General features: G+C 41.6%; 1 protein-coding gene across 1 annotated transcript in view; it reads left to right on the forward strand.

The window, feature by feature from the left end:
- Positions 1-16,681, forward strand: part of igsf9ba (immunoglobulin superfamily, member 9Ba) — a 64,621-nt gene extending 47,940 nt beyond the window's left edge. Inside the window, exons 12-21 of the mRNA XM_083773054.1 lie at positions 912-1,035; positions 1,799-1,974; positions 2,786-3,012; positions 3,505-3,589; positions 3,748-3,909; positions 4,005-4,050; positions 5,134-5,220; positions 5,907-7,535; positions 10,554-10,684; positions 12,063-16,681. Of these exons, the coding sequence (XP_083629180.1) occupies positions 912-1,035; positions 1,799-1,974; positions 2,786-3,012; positions 3,505-3,589; positions 3,748-3,909; positions 4,005-4,050; positions 5,134-5,220; positions 5,907-7,535; positions 10,554-10,684; positions 12,063-12,271 (2,876 nt within the window). The 3' untranslated portion in view covers positions 12,272-16,681. The remainder of the gene's footprint in view (positions 1-911; positions 1,036-1,798; positions 1,975-2,785; positions 3,013-3,504; positions 3,590-3,747; positions 3,910-4,004; positions 4,051-5,133; positions 5,221-5,906; positions 7,536-10,553; positions 10,685-12,062) is intronic.
- Positions 16,682-17,174: the final 493 nt, after the last annotated feature.

A 17,174-nucleotide genomic window follows, 5' to 3' on the forward strand; every position in this document is an offset into this window, starting at 1 on the left:
TTAGCTAAGCTGTCGCACCGCAGTGCATCTACATACTGTAGGTGGTGCGCTTCTTTCCCCTCCTGGCTTTGCCCTGGGTTGGCTCCCTCAAACATTTTAATGCCAAGGACCTCCAAATTAAGTATTTGTCCCCCCATCATATTTTGTGCCAAGGACCCATACAAGAATTGTGTAGTAGCCTAGATTATTTTACGTTACATTGTAATAGCCAGGAACCAGGCGAATCTTCCATTAGCATTGTGACATGTTGTGAGCTTGTACTGTAGATCGCTATCTTCAAAAAGCTGATGTAACTACGTTTAAAGTGGTAAAAAAAATCTGTGTGTGTGTGTGTGTGTGTGTGTGTGTGTGTGTGTGTGTGCGTGTGTGCGTGTGCGTGTGTGCGTGCACGCGTTGTGATCATGTGGCCTAGTCACTTCTTTTGGATTGAACTCAATATGACTCACAGTCTAACTAACCAAAACAGCTGTTGAGGGACTGAAGTGAACTTGACAGCATAGCTGCTGCTTTACTAAGTGATTGTGAAGTGATAAAATATGAATGTTTTACATAGCGTTAAAGCTGCAGTCCATGTCCTCGTGCGAGCACCTACAGTGTTTACTTTTGACCTATAATGGAGAGCCCATTTAAGAAGGCAAGTTATTTCCCTCTGAGTGTTGTGCAAGTGTCAACCCGTAGTATTCTTACCTGACCTCAGGATTTACAGTAAGTGTCTCAATAGAAGTGCTGGGAGACAACCACCTCCGACTCCAGTTGTGTCAGTTATGTTGTAGCTATAGCTGAATGGATTGAGAGGCCAGGGTGCCTCGAGCGCCCAATATGACCAGCAGCAGGGAAGCCATCAGCTGGGTGAAGGTCTACATTAATACAAATGCGTTTTAATCAGTATTTGTCTCTCTCCTAAATACCAGGTACCAGCCCACATGCTCCTGGCAATATCCATGTGTTGGCCTCTACATCTTCTGCTAATGTGTCCTGGGAACCAGGATATGATGGTGGCTTTGAACAGACATTCTCAGTGTGGTATGGCCCAGTGTGAGTACACAGCAAAATTCTGAGTGTTCTTTTATCTCTGAGAGTGAACAAATGGACCTTTGGGGTCCATTTTCTTTCACTCTCAGAGTTAAATTAACACTCAGGATTTTAGAGTGCTTTAAGCTGATGTGAAGACATTAGAAGACAGAGAGGTATGATGTTAGTTTGACATTAGAGCAAAGTGTTGTTTTACCATCAAAGAGGTAAAAAGGTTAACTCAAACGTTCATTTATCGGGTACATGATTTGCTGCATTGCAAATTGACGTGCATTATTATTATATGAACTACAGTATAACAGATCATAGATTATGTATAATTAAAGTTGAGGCTTATTGGAAAGGTAATGGAATGTAATACAAAGCCATTGCATTAGCATCGTATTAGCATCTCATTAGCACTGCACATTTATTACTTGTAGTGTAGTGTAGTGTAGTGTAGTGTAGTCACTGTAGTGTAGTGTAGTGTAGTGTTGTGTTGTGTTGTGTTGTGTTGTACAAGTCTACAATTAATAGTGCTGCATACCGGTATGTAATAAGTTAGAGAAAGGGTTAGAAAGGGTTGTCTGATGAACCAGTGGCCCAACTAGTTTAGATACCGGTAAGCATATGATTTCCAAAGAGAGATACATGCGGCCCATCTCATTTTGTTCAATTTTAGGAAAATTAAACTTTCTATTTTGAATACAGTTTTTATATAGTTTTACATGCTTAAATGAAGTGAAATGGCACTCAGCCTTCTCTCTGTTCAATTTCTGTTCCCCAGGTCGAAGAGAGTAGACTTTGGGCCTCATGACTGGCATTCTATGCCTGTCTCTGGCACTCAGATATGGTTGGTGGTGCCAGCCCTGGAGCCCAGGACAGAGTACCAGTTCAGTGTGTTGGCACAAAACAAACTGGGCACTGGGCCATTCAGTGAGGTTGTGACAGTTAACACTGCAGGTGAGTACTGCTTAAATTGCTTTTAAAATATAAGTAAACATGCTTCTGTTTCAATCATTAGTTTTTTGTTTATTTTTCTTGCTATTTTCTTGCAGTGTGAAATATAATGCTGTAGAATGCTTATTCGGCTTTATAGTTAGGTTTTTGCATAATATTTGTCTATTTTCGCAATACACTGCCTTTTTGTCCCCATTATCTCCCACACAAAAAGAAAGTCACGCCATCACAAACATGCAGAAATAGTAAAAAAGAACACAGTACAAGTACAAGCAGAGATCAACTACCAGTTGAGCCACAATAAGCAGTGAAGGACATGAATTATTTGTATTGTTGTTCTTCTAACTGTGCACTCTGCAGTTCAGCCATGGTCATACAAGGCATTTCCAGTTGAGTTTGTTCACATTATCTGTCAATACAATATGCTCTACCTCTCTCACTTTATGCAGTAAAATCCTCATAGTTAATTTATTGTAACTCAAAGAGTGTGCAAATGTAACCAAGTGGACCGGTAATCCAGAACGTAATGAACAAAATGTTATTTTAAGAAATCTCTATAGTAGAGTGGTATGTTTGTGTGGTATGTTTCCTCTGAGAAATGTAGGTGTCGCGTAGGACACCTACTGGTCAAGAAGTAATACTGCTTGAAGCTCATAACAGCTAATGCAACATCTCCCCTGGCCAAACAGGCATTGCCTCTTGGACGAGTGGTTGAAATGTGGTTTCAAATCCCGAGTAACATAAAAGGAGCTAAGTAACATAAAAGTTAGGGACTGCAGCTTTGACACTGGTGGTTTTACTCTATGTATCGTAGGCTCTCCCTTGAGTACCCCAGAACCACTGGTGCTTCTTACTCCACCACGGTGCCTCACAGCCAATCGCACGCAGCATGGAGTCCTTCTCACATGGCTCCCTCCAGGGAACCACTCGTCACCCATTGATCGCTACATCTTGGAGTTTCGCCTCGGTGAGAGATGGGAGGTGTTGGACGACCTGATCCCAGCTACTGAGACTGAGCTCATAGCCAGAGACCTTGTACAGGTAAGTATTCAGTGAGTTCCATAAGTATATTTTCTTTTCTCCTTCCTTGGGACCGTAACATGTTATTGTACTTTTTGGAAAATCACACATTAGTTAAAGCCCTCATATACACTTTGTTCCACCCTATGTTTTTAACTTCTGGGACAGCACTTAACAACGCATGTCCTTGCTAGCCATTTTGACTCCTGATAGATAAATTCCTCCTTTTCTTCTGCTATGCTGTCTCCCTATCAGCTTTTCCACTCTCTGTCTCAATTGACCATATTCATACAGTGGCAAAAAAAAGCAAAATGGCCGCTGTCTGAATATGATCAATTAAGTCACAAAAGGGAGTGGAGTCACTGCCCACTTTTTTTTTAACAAAACAAACAAAAGTATTCACATCACACTGACTAACTATTTGCATTGAACAATCACCCCACTGAGCTACATGTGTTTGCTCTTAGCTACTATGAAAAAAACAGAGTGTGATTCTGTTTGTATCCCTGGCAGGAGTCCTGGTATGAGTTCAGAGTGATGGCAGTCATGGATGACCTCATCAGCGACAGCAGCAACGTAGTGGGTGTGTCTAGCACAGGTGAGCTTATTGACAGCAGAATCACAGTCTGTACAGTCCATGTGCCTTTAACCATGAACACAAAACAAAAAAACGTGTGATTTTCATGTGTCCGGCCCGTCAATCCTACCTCACCTATACAGTAACATGCTGTAATTAGATTACTTATGCTCCATCAGATCCCTTCCCCCCTGCAGAGGTGGCCGACGAGGGGTTGGCACGACCTGTGGTTGCGGGCGTCGTAGCAACCATCTGCTTCCTGGCAGCGGCGGTTCTTTTCAGCACTCTAGCAGCTTGCTTCGTAAACAAGCAGCATCGCCGCAAACTTAAACGCAAACCAGGTTGGCTTTATTCTGTGCTATGTACTGCCGTCTAGTTTCTACTGGCTATGTTTCGCTCTGAAACACTATGTTTCTTTCTGTCTTTCTTCTCTTAGACCCTCCCTTGTCAGTGACACACTTCAGGAAAAGCATAGAGTCACCGTAAGTAGCCTCTGAAAGCCAAAGACAATGCCCTGTGATCCCCTGGAGGTAGTTAGCCCTGCAGAGGGTCTTGAACACTACCTTCCTTACCACTTGAAATGACAAGCTCCTCAGCGGCATGTTTGAATAGTTTACACTATAAGAAATGTGTATTATTAACAAGCAGTGTAAGGCAGCTGAAAGTACAGTCTGGTGAGTAAATGATTACCCGTGAGATGGATAAAGTCATTCAGTGTGTGTTCTCCATTGCATCTTATCAGGAGGAAGTATAACGTTTATTGCAGAGGAGGTGTTATTATTCATCTGCATGATGCATTGTAGACAGTGCACATAACAGTTGACACACTGAAGTGGTGAAGCCTTGATAACAGACCAGAGAGATTATGTTGGTGTGCAATAGCTACCTCTAGTGGATCACAGACATCGTTCAGAATAGCAAAGTCAGCATTTTAAGCACATTATCCAGAGTGCCACTGCTGCAGTCTCTCTATTGATTTTTGATCCATTTGTATTCTTTAACCTTAAAGGCTTGTCTGCTCTCTGCATGATTCTTAGTGTAATAAATGGTCAATTCTGTTTGTTTATCATTTTAATTCTGCACATTGTAATGTACAATATCAGCTATGTGTGTATGCAATGTACTGTATATGTGTCTGTGTCTGTGTCTGTGTAAATCTGTATTCATGTATAATGTCATTTGAATGTAATTGTCATGTGATAATGTCCAATGTGTAGAAAATCATTTTATATTGAATGTCCAGTTGATTGTGATAGGATAATTGATAGGATAAAGATAGGTTTCCGAGAGTTGTTATTTTTTTTTTTTTTTTTTAAGGTCCAGGTCAGGTCAGGGGTTCCTTAATTATGTAGCCTGTCCTACATGGATTATTGACCTTATTCAGGCATCGGTCATTTTAGATTTTACTTCATACCCAGGGGTGGGGGGGGGGTGGGGGGGGGGGAATACACACTATACCGCCTGAGTATGAAGTAAGAGCAAAGTGGCTGCTGTGTGCTGTAAATATGGCCAATTGATATAGCTGCCAGATGAACTAGGCCCATGTCATTTGTCTCCCAACGCAGGCCTCCCCTCACCCCCTTGCCAGGGGTAGAGCCCTGCTGGGACGAGCCTGCCAGGAGCAGCTACATACCCCCGCCTGTCAGCCCCCTGTGAGTGCCTGCCTGCACCATAATACAGTGTGCGCTGTGCTGCACTGGCTTGGCCCTGCATGGTTATTGCATTGCATAGAAACTATGAACTGACACTGACTATTTGCTTTAGTGTGCCACCACCGGCCTAACCGCATGCACCGACTTTTTGTATACGCATTGAGTCGGCTGCATGTACAGTACTTTGTATATGCATTCCTTTTTTTACATGTCTACCATATGTAATTCCTTTTAATAAGTAAGTGTTGACAATGCTGCTCCTGGTGTGGGGAAAAAAATCTTACTTTAAATAGATCCTGGATAGTTTTTATTTTCATATGCCATACCAGCATATGCAAATAGACCTCAGTTCTGCTAAAGAGGAGGAATTAGATAAGAGATTTGTGGGACGTAGTGTTGGTTGCGTAGTTGGTTCTTATCTCATACTGTCACTCTGGCTTGGTTCATTAGCTGCAGTGCTATCAAGGTTGCTGCTTGTAATTATCATAATACATTTCATTATGGATGCATTGACAAGGCACCATGGTTTTGAGTATTTTGCCATTTGGTTCTCTGTTATTTTAAATAGTTTTGCTTGCTCGTTCGTCTGTTTTATTTTTCTCATCAACATGTCATGTAGAGTTCCATCTATAGTGTCCGACTGTCCGTCATTCTAAACCCAGCGCACTCTTTGTCTCCTCTGTCAGGCTGTCGTCAGGGAAGATCAGTCCAGAGAGCTCTCCTCCGTCTCGGCCGCGCTCTATTTCCTCGGATGACTCCCACGGTCCCGGTCTTTACGTCAGGAAGCTGCCAAGCCCCCTGCGAGAGAAGGACAAAGAGCTGTCTCTATACAAGAAAACCAAGCGCGCGATAGCCGGCAAGAAGTACAGCGTGTCCAAGTACGAGGCCGAGGTGACCACGCCCATTGAGCTGATCAGCCGCGGACCCGACGGACGATTCTGCATGGACCTCAGTCCGCCGGCGCGCCGCATCCAGGGCTTCCCCTTTGCGGAGGAGTCGGACATGTACCCGGAGTTCCGGCAGTCAGACGAGGAGAATGACTTTGACCCCGGGCCTCTGCCCCCCATCATGCCCACGCTCCGGCCCCAGCTCTCCCCGACGTCCTCCAGCCTGGACTCCTCCACGCAGCCCCCCAACTACAGCCCCCGCCTGCACAGGGCCATGGAAGGTATGAGCTTTGTGGAGGGCAGTGCACTTCACGCCTCAGGGCAGGCGCCGGCCTCCCGCTACAGGGGCTTCCCCCAGGGCCCGTTCTATGGGTATCTGGGCAGCCGTGGAGAATCAGGGATTCCACCACCTTTCTACATGCCTGACATCAGCCCACGTAGCTCTGCTCTGTCCTCCCCTCCGGGCACCGCCGAGGGGCCTTTCGGCTACCCGTCCATCCCGGAGGAAAGTGGGGAGATGATGGAGCATCATCAGTACACTGCATCTGGTCATTCTCTTTCTTTACACAGCCCACCACCACGCTCGCCCGAAAGCTGGCAGCCACACGAGTTCCCCTTCCTAGGTCTGGAAGGCCCACGTTTCATATACCCACCCCACCATCCCTTACATCATCCCCAGGACCCGTCCGACCCTCCCCCATACCCCCCCCACTCTATTCCCCCAAGCCGCTTGCACCTCCCTCCCCTAAAGGATCCATCTAGCCCTGGTCTCCTGCAGCTGGAGGTCCCTGTGCCTCCTCCAGGCAGAGACAGGCCCTCAGGGCCTCCGGTTAGGCGTTCAGCTATGCAACAGGCCCAGAGTCTCGGCCAGCTCAGACACACATCCCACGGTGTGGGTGTACCAGTGTTGCCTTACCCTGACCCGTTAGCCCGTGCAGGGAGCCCAAGCACAGCCCCAAGTAGTAGCCCTCAGTCCTGGCTCAGCCCGAGGGAAGGGCGCCGGGCTGACCCCAGTCTCCCCCCGCTGGTACTCCAGCCCTCCCGTCTTTCTCCACTCTCCCAAAGTCCACTTAGCACCCAACCGGGTTCCCCAGATATCCTAGTGCGGCCTCCGCCCCGCCCCAGCATCCTCCGCACCTCCCGGTCTCTGGAGATGCCAGAGATCACCCTGCAGCCCTCTGCCACCGTTAGTTTCTCTCGGAGGTCTTCGCTGACCACCTCTCCCAGCAGGGGCCAGGGTAGCAGACAGCCCAGCCCCAGTTACCGTGCCCACATGTCCTATGCCTCCACTGCAGCCAGTTATCCCTCCCAGTCCCCTTCTCCCCCTCCGGAGTGCAGGGATGTTTTCGGGCAGAGGCCATCCCAGAGAAGGACAGAGGAGGAGATGCTACCCTCAGAGCCTTCTCAGCTCCAGATATCCGCCTCAGGGTAGGTGATGCATTACAGCATAGAATAGTCATACATTTTATTACGGAGGAGACTTAAAGAAACTCCCCATCAGCTCTCTATTCCAAATTTTCTCCCTATTCAATTTTGTTTTACTTTACTTGAATTTTACTTGTTTCCGTTAGGCAAAGCAACAATGCATATTTTGCAATAATATGCAGAAAGCATGTAATTGCATTTAGCACACATTTTATCAGTTCGTAAAGATAAAATGTTTTTAAGATTTTGACAACTCAATGGCATGTGTAAGCTGAATTTGATCATTAAGATGTAACAATGTCCTTTCACTATTATGGCTGATTCTTTTTAATTATGTCACTGGCTTACAGTGCTAGTAGAAATCAAATCTTAATATTATGATTGGATGAACATTTGAAAAGAAATACTGACATATTTTTTTGTTGTGTTCAAAATTTTAAACCTGTTATGGCAAATACAAGCTAGATAACAAATTGGTTTTGAAGAGTATGAAAGTATAACATAGTATCAATGAAATAGAAAATGGAATGCATAAAGTTAATTATGTTGGTGCTCTTCATTCAGTATCATAATTATATTATTGTGTACATTGTATTATGGTTACACTCAAAACGTAAGAAATATTGTTCTTGAGTTAGTGTAATTGTTTTTCATTATCTGTTAGGATCAAATCTTAACTTTAATTTACATCCAATATTTTCATGCACTGAAGCTTTCATATACAGTTTAATGCAGGCTAAGACAGTCTACTGTATGTATACATATATACAATACCTGAGGCGCATATACAGTTGTAGCCCATATAGTTTCTAGACTACATACCTTCCTACTACCCCCCGCACCCACCTCACCACCCCCTGAACCAGCATATAGTGTAAAGGATGAAGCAGAGGCTTGCTCCTTCAATATGGGGAATTAGCATAATAGGGCTGCTGCTTTGTACAGGGTAAGGGTCTTACCTCATTTGTTTTTGATTGATCTCAGCTATCGGGGCAGCGTTGTTGTGACCCGGTCCCCCACGCCGCAATAGGTAAGGGTCGGACCCATGTCTGAGAGGGGAGGGGTCAGCAGGGGGAGGGATCTAATCACTCTCTCCTTTAAAGGGGAATCGCTTGGGTTGTGCCTCTGTACTGGATTCAAGTTAAGTATAGCTAATGGTAATGACTGCAGGATGCATTCTCAATACAGTTCCATGGGACAATGAGCCTGCTGTAGTGTAGGCTACAGTCAAAAAGTCTTGTGAACCATTCAAGGAGGAGGTTTTGGACTGTGGTGTACCATTTGATCCTATTTGATTGCGGAACACAGGCATAAGTTTCCCTGCACAAAAGCCTTGAATCAATAGAGGACCCACATTGCCGATAGACTGGAGTATTCCCCTTTAAAGTTTTGTTTCATGTGCAAAATGCCATGCATGCATTCTCTAAATCTATCTCTATGACCAAACAAATAACAATAATACTCAGACTAAATTCTCTGTCACATTTGTTGTCCTAAGTGCTTTCGTTTTCTGTCATGTGACTGTTTTTAATGGCCATTTCCTCTTCCTGTCATGTGACTGTTCTTTAACGGCCATTTCCTCTTCCTGCCATCTCCTCCCGTCAGCATGGTGAAGCCTCTGTACGCAGTGTTCATGTTTATGGAAGTGTGCTGTACAGTGTTCATGTTTATGGAAATTGTAATTTATTCAACACACTGTGGCCACTGCACACAGTAGTGATGATAATGGAAAATGTGTGCTGCATCTGTCCAGGACTGTTGAACATGCTCAGATTTGTCTCCCCTCTCTGCTAATGGCTTTCAATTTCTCTCTCCACAGTGGCAAATGATGGACAGCCTCTCTAGAGCTTTGTGTTCCTATGCCTTTTGAAACAATACATGTTTGGCACGACAACCTGACTTAATGTATCACTAAGTCAGGTTTTGTCAGCTGGTGTATTTGATCTTTTGAAAGGCAAAGACATTGAGCTAACATTTGAACCTCATGAACCTCCACGTTTAGCATTTGTGAGGTTGTTTTTGGATATTAGTACTTACATGCATCTTTCTATGAGAGATGGACAACAAAACCAGAATTCGGTATGAGGTAAAAAAACAAAAACAAAAAAACGTTTTTTTTAAACATATTCTGTTCATGAAGTCATTGTGATTTGATGTATGATAGACTGATTAATCACTATTTTACATATGTTAACTAAACAATAAAAAAACAACAGCGGGTGATTATGTTTAATATGTGGCACTCGTAAAATGAAAATACCTCTTACAGGGATTAAAAAAGAGAATCCTGTCTGTTTCCCATTTTGAAGAAGGACCATACATCCATATTATATATAAAAATAAATAAACAGCAAAGAAACTGGTTGATGAAATGACGCTGTTATGCAAACAGTGATTTAGCTGATTTTCATTTCATGGGTTTTATACAGAAAGGTCCAATATTTTCACTGCTTAAGTCCCAATCCAGAATATGAGTCAAATGTACTGATGGGTTTTTTTATACTGACATTACTGTATGTATCTGCATACCATGAGTTTCAAAAGTGTAACTAAATACTACACAATGAGACAGATTTTAAGTTATGGTGGGAAGTCCAGGGAATCATTTCAATCCGTCCTGGCGGGTGTCTGTGACTGACGTAACGTAATAAATCCTGGATTGGGGCTTTCATTCAGATTTTAAGCAGAAATTGACTAAAAGCCAATGATATCATACAGTATGATACAATCAACTAATCATTCATTCATTCAGTCAGCCATTCGTCATTCTTCTTTTCTTTCTTTCTTTCTCTCAATCTTTCTTTTTTCTTTCTCAAACGTATTGTTCATTAATGCCGGCAGAGATGAGAATTAATTTTAGCTAAACAGATTATTATAAGCACCAGAGCTCTTTAAATCATGATAGGGCCTGTTGGAATCAAAGTGTGCCATTTTGGCTTTTCACCTTGGGAAGATAGCGCTGCCTGCTGGCCGACGAAACACAAACCACTGTGCATTGCGTGTCTTTCCTCTTGTCCACAGGGAGCCTCTAGGAGCGTCGAGTCATCCTGCCGGGTCTGAGAGTTTACAAGCACTGCTACACCACTGTATTACTAAAGCCAAGGGAGTGGCTGGCAACACCAATAACAATTCAACCTCCAGGAGGAGAACAGGTGACATTATATTAACCACAGACGTGTAGGTGGTCCATTGTTCTGTTATTCCCTTAAATAATTACTTAAGTACTTATTATTGTTATCATTATTATTATTATTAGTTGCTATCATCATTGTTATGCTGTAATTGCAACTGTAGGTCGCAGTTTACTATGAACACCTGCATTTCCCAACAGTTGGTCGGACGGTCGGTCACACCTCCATATATGGTCATGCCTCGTGACATCCTGCCTCCATATATGGTCACGCCTTGTGACATCACACCTCCATATATGGTCACACCTCGTGACATCACACCTCCATATATGGTCACGCCTCGTGACATCACACCTCGTGACACGTCACACCACCATACATGGCCGTCTCCACATTTGAAGAACACTGACCTCATCAAATAGCCATACATGGAGAAGACTGGATCATCACCTAGATCTGCATATATGGAGCCGGCCAGCAACTCTACATCTGACCTCAAACCTCAAACTTTTAGATCTCCATATATGGAGCTGACCTGTTCTGACATTCCATATGGTGATCTGACCTCATCAAACCTAGTACACTCAAGAGACGCTCCATATATGGCCAGTATAGAATTCATTCCATTATGTTGATGTGACCCCCGCCATGCCAAAGCGGCAGCCGTCTGCTGTCACCCAGGCGGATGCTTGTCGCCCTCAGGGCATCTTACTGGTGTATGTACAGCACATACTGTATGATGCAGACGTGTAAGGATGTGCATATCTCTGCTGTCGGGAAGAAACCACGTAACTCCAAAATATTCATTTTTTAGAAAATGAAAAAAAACATTTTTTTCAGGAAATGAAGATGACCATATATTTTAAAAACAAAGCAATACTTGCTCATCAAAGTTGGTACTGTGACATTATATATTGCCAATTACTTGCATGAGGTGGTGGAGTTAGCTGCTTTAGCAGACAGTTTGAGGGTCCAATGGACTCAGTTAAGAGGTTTTGTCCGTAGCGCTTGTTACTACTTTTCATTGGTTCAATATTGTTTTAACCAACACACAGACGTAAAGGGTGTTCAATAGCATTGATTTATGCAAAACCCCTCAAAATTGGAATTACAGTAGGTGATTTCCTCCCGACAGCAACGATATGTGTATTGTAGATATGTACTGTATATAAATACATACAGTGTACAGTACACGCTGTATTTCAACTCATTATGATACTGCTTTACAGCATTGTACTGTGCTCGCTGCTCATCTTAATTATGCTCATCAAAACCTACAGCTTGGTTTTAACCTCATTGTTTATATAATGTGCTTTGTAACTCCGTTTTCAAAAGGTGCTATGAAGATGACTATTATTACGACTTCACTGATGACCCTCTGCCTCTGTCTCCATCACAGGTGTGTCTCCCTCTCAGACCCGGCAGCAATCTCAGACAAGCCTGGAGAGAAAGGATCTCCACTTCCAGAGGAAGAAAAAACGGCAGAAGAGAAAAAACCCATATCTTTATTTGACCTCCTTCCTGCACCGCAGACGGTCTGAGGAGGACCAGACGGGCATCCTGGCCAGCACAGACTCCGATGGACCAAACTATGGGACTCTACGCTGACCTGTATGCCCACCACTGTCGAATGACAGGCCAAGCCATGGGACTCGAGTACACCGACAACCACCCCCGATCTCCCTATCAAGATACTACTCGACTCTTCATCTCTAGGTCTTCCCCTGTGTGTTGCAGTGGGAGCCGTCACATGAAGTACTCCAGGGGCTCGAAAAAACCTTTTTTTCTAAACATTTGAAAGCTAGAACAATGGCTTTTTTTCCCCTGAGTTATCACCACACTAGTTCTCTCTGAGGAATCTCATCTAAAAAATAAACTTAGCTCTGAAAATATAGAATGTACATAAAATAGTAAAAGGGATTAAATCCTACAGTAATAAAAGAAAAAGAATACATGGGTTGAATAGTTCATCAAGGTAAAACCTTTCACTGATCATTGAGAGATCCTTCACTGATCATTGAGAGATCCATATATTTAGGTGTTTCAGTGACACAGTGTACTGTTAAACCTGGTGCGTTTCTGGACTAGGACATGACTCTACCTTTCCTACAATACAAATAGCGTCAGTATCTAACACAGGGTTCTTATCACCAAATATACCTCAGAGTAAACGCAGAGTTGCTGTAATTCTTGTGGTATACTGTACGTACTTACCGGTACCTTTTTACATATAAAATGTATGGATAAAAAGGTTTAATATCACACACCGCACTCATGAAACAAAATAATATGGCCTAACCTTTATATGATTTTGAAGCTTTTTATGCTCAAATTAACTGGTGTATTATGTTTGATTTTGATTATTATTATTATTTTCAATACAAACCATGCTGTAATGCTCATAATCCAGACCATTACAAGACACAATGTCTTAATTGTTAGTGCTTGATGGTGGTGTATTTGATACTGTCATCATGGCATTTTCTTATGGATTATTAGACCATAGGCTTCAATCACATCAAACTAAAAGTGGGAGTCGCCTGCTCAAAGGGGCTTGAACTGGAAGGGTTGGAACAGGGTGATGAATTGTGATGTGTATTGTAGTATTTCATTAATATGAAATAATTTGTGAAATGAGGCACACATCTAGGTGCCTTTTTGCCTTTTTCTCTATTGTTTTATTTTTTTTCTTTTCTTCTTTTTTTGGATTGTTATTTTTTACATAAGAATCAACTGCCTTTTTATTCGCCTTCTCACATGTCTGTTTTGGGAGTGAGCGACTCCACGATGTATGGCCTCTGCCAAGGACACCCGAGAAAATGCTACAGAAGATGCATTACCCTGGCCTGGATTCTTTTTTATATTTTAAATGGGTACTTATTTGTACCTATTGTGTATATTCCAGTTATAGAACAGAATATGATAACAATTAGTGAGGTTTCAAACTGGGTTTCAAAATATAATGCTGAAGCTCTGGATTTTAGAACACAAATAAACCATGTGTATAGTGTCATTTGAAAAGTGCATACACACTGTACTGTAGTTCTCATGCCGATAGAAACAGTTGGCACAGATGTTCATGTTTCAAAACACTTGTTAGAACTGAAGAGGATTGCTGTTGCTTTGCAAAGTTGAGGAAAAGTTCACAGCTGTTGCCTGGGTGCAGTTCTGCAATTACAGGCTGCAGATAATATTCAAATTGTGGCCATCCTGACTGTTTATCTCTCTCTTAACAATTGTATATTACTTGCTAGCTATTTCTCTGTACGTTTGTTAATTTTCAACACTAACCGATATTGAATGTATGTTTTTGCTGTACAGGAAATGAATGTCCCAATGTCACAGTACAATGAATGACCTGACCCATATTGTTTATAGTGCAGCTGTATTGGTAAAATGCCCCGACATAACAAGTCCAAGCATTTATTTATTCTTTAGTTATTCCTGTATAATTTGGCAAGAGGATATAGTAATACCACACAGGTTTTAATTCTGCTCCCGTCATTCGAATGGCAACAATCACTTTTTTCCCCCTTCTATCAGTCATTAGAAGCTAGATTCAATTTAGTTTTGCCTGCCACTAGCAAATCACATGTCAGTAATCAGTAAGTATCCACATGAATCAATTGATCCTGTATCTGCTTACACTGAAGTCTCAAAAAGTCTTGACAAGTGAGAAAGTGATGATTGCCTGAAAATCGAGTTGTTTGAAATTGATACATTGAAGTGCATATTCTACTGTAAGAATTGGTTTCATGTAAGATATGGGGCGAAAAATTTATATTTGTTATGTACTGTACATGGTGTGTATTGTATTTGTAAAGATGAATCAAACCATGTTTTACAGGAAAATGTTCTGTGTATAAGGATGTATGAAAAGATGATAGGATTCAAAGGAAAAATTAGATTATATATATAAAAAAGTATTTGCTTACAGTATGGCTTTAAGTGGACAGTGTTTATAAAACATTTTAAGGTGCCTCATTTGTCATACTTCAGCAAACATTATTTTATCTTAAAAGAAAAGAAACCTAAATGTTAGTACCGTACAATGTATTATTGCCATAGCCCGTTGGCCGCACAAGTTGAGTAGTATTTTCTCTGATGTATAGTATGTGAATGCCAATTCGAAAAGCTTTAGATGCGGAAATGTGTTGCCCCTATAACCTTTCTGGGACAAAGAATTCAAAATGCATTTTCCCCTTTCATGAGCACACACTGTAGGCCTACTAGATTCACTCAAGATCACTTGCCTTCAGATGTCCAAAGCAAATTTACTGAAGGAAAACGTTCTAAGAGTTGCAGACATCATGGTCATGTACAATGTGCCGTTGGAGAAATTGTGTTTACATTAGTTTGGTATGAAAAACAGTGTGTTAGGGCATAGGTGCTTTCTTTGTACATTACAACTTGGTGCTATGGTAATCCTTGTGGTGCTGTAGAATAGAGGTCTTTGCCTCAAGCAACTCTTCAGTCCTCTGTGTTTGAATAACTAAACTAGCTCCGTTATACAATATAAGTCCTTATCATTGCAGTATCATGGTGTAATTACAGTGATAAACCATGCTGAACATGGAAAGTATTTGTATAAACTCAAATCATAGACTTGAGTGATGTTCAAATTAGCTCAAGATGACCTATTTATTTAGTGTGTATGTCTTGTCTGTGCTTCCAAGGTACCCTCTTCAAATTATAATTGTGTTGATATTGATAATATTAACCAAGAGGAGGGAGAAACTATACATTGTCACCATCAACCTGATTTGGAGTAGCAGTAGATACCTAAAAAGGCACGAGAGGGAATCTGAGAGCATGGTCAGGTCATGAGGGCATTTCTACACACTATCATACAAGGTTTAAAAACTTAGGTTGACATGAACTGTTTCAAGCACACCACTGCAGGGGCTTCTTGCATTATTTCACAACCTTTGACAATAAGACTCATACTGGTACTGTACAGTTTAGCCATGGAATATTCATCAGACCACATTTGTATTTATGCTGGTTCTCCTAGTGAAGCTATTGGGAAAGTTATGACTCATACATGCTTTTTCCACGTAGGAGGAACAAAAACATGTACATTGTTTAAGAGGGCTGCGTTGGAGGTACTGTTAGAAGAATTTTTGTTTTTTCCAATTTCTCTGCTTACAGCTTTTAGTGCATCATTAGGTGCTGGTAGGATAATACTTAGAGCCAATTTTATTTTATTGTATTAATCTTGCATGTAGAGACAATACAAAATGCCTATTTAGCAATCATTCATGGACATCCAAACTGGTTGTTATTGGACAGAAAATAGAACATGTAGTATTTTCTATATTCTCAGTTTTTTCATGTGTACCAGCACTGATAAACTAGAATGTATTATTCTTGTAGGCTACAATAAGCACTACATTGTTGACTGTTTTAGCATATGCTCATACTCAAGCAAACTAAGTAGTGCTTAAAGGAAGAAAATTTACTACATTTCATGTCGTTTTCATCCATTGAAATCTGTGCTGTACATCACATGTTTACATTCTGTATTCTATGTTGTTTTTCTGTACAATCTGTTTCCATAATGTTCTTTCAATTTAAATATGTATCAAAAATGTTCATATGTAAATATTTCGAAACAAAAACATAACACTTCTTATACTTTTGTCTGTTTCATAATGACCTGATGGTTTTTATTTGTTAGTCATTTTGTTTATTTATTTTAGTTCTTTTCAGGGTTTGACATTCTGTTGTGTCATTACATCAGGTAGTTGGCTTCACTTTTTTTTGTGAGCAATTAACTCATGCTGTATGGTGCTGTACCAAAGCCTTATGTATAAAAACTTGTATTGGTTTTCTCGTTTGCCACTGCTGTCCAGGGAACTCTGTATTGTCAGATCATTTGTTACTCACTCCTCATGTTCAACTGCCATGGAACTTTGTTCTTCAAAAGAAATAGACACTGAGCAACATAATAATAAAGGGGAAAGGGGGGGGGGGGGGAGGGAATCATTCTAGCCTAATGGCAACTGTAGGCTTGTGGGGAATAGAGGCTTTGTGACTGCAGTCCACAGCTCTAGATAAATGGCATAACAATGTATAGGGAAATGCATAGGCTTTCCGGTGGCCCATAATGATGTAGAAATAGGCCTAGCGCATGATGGACAGTATGATCTATCTATCGGCATGTCTGTGAGAATATGAAAGCAGTGTTGTATTCATGTCGCCATATCATTTCAAATGCTTAGTCCCATTCGAAATTTTCCTCTCAAATTTTTGTATTTTGATATAATAAAATAAATGAAAAGATGTTAGCCTGTTTGGGTTTTTTAATTTTTGTTTTTTTCTCCTGTTTTCAGATCAACATAATTATGCTCTGAGGTGTAGTTCAACAGCTGGACACAAGGTGTAAGTGTTGGGCTATGAGTGAAGAAGAGCGATAGAATCAGTTCTATGAGTGAAGAAGAGCGATAGAATCAGTTCTATGAGTGAAGAAGAGCGATAGAATCAGTTAGTGTTGGGCTATGAGTGAAGA

Source organism: Protomyctophum parallelum (genome assembly GCF_964188405.1).
Source record: "Protomyctophum parallelum genome assembly, chromosome: 9".
NCBI lineage: Eukaryota > Metazoa > Chordata > Actinopteri > Myctophiformes > Myctophidae > Protomyctophum > Protomyctophum parallelum.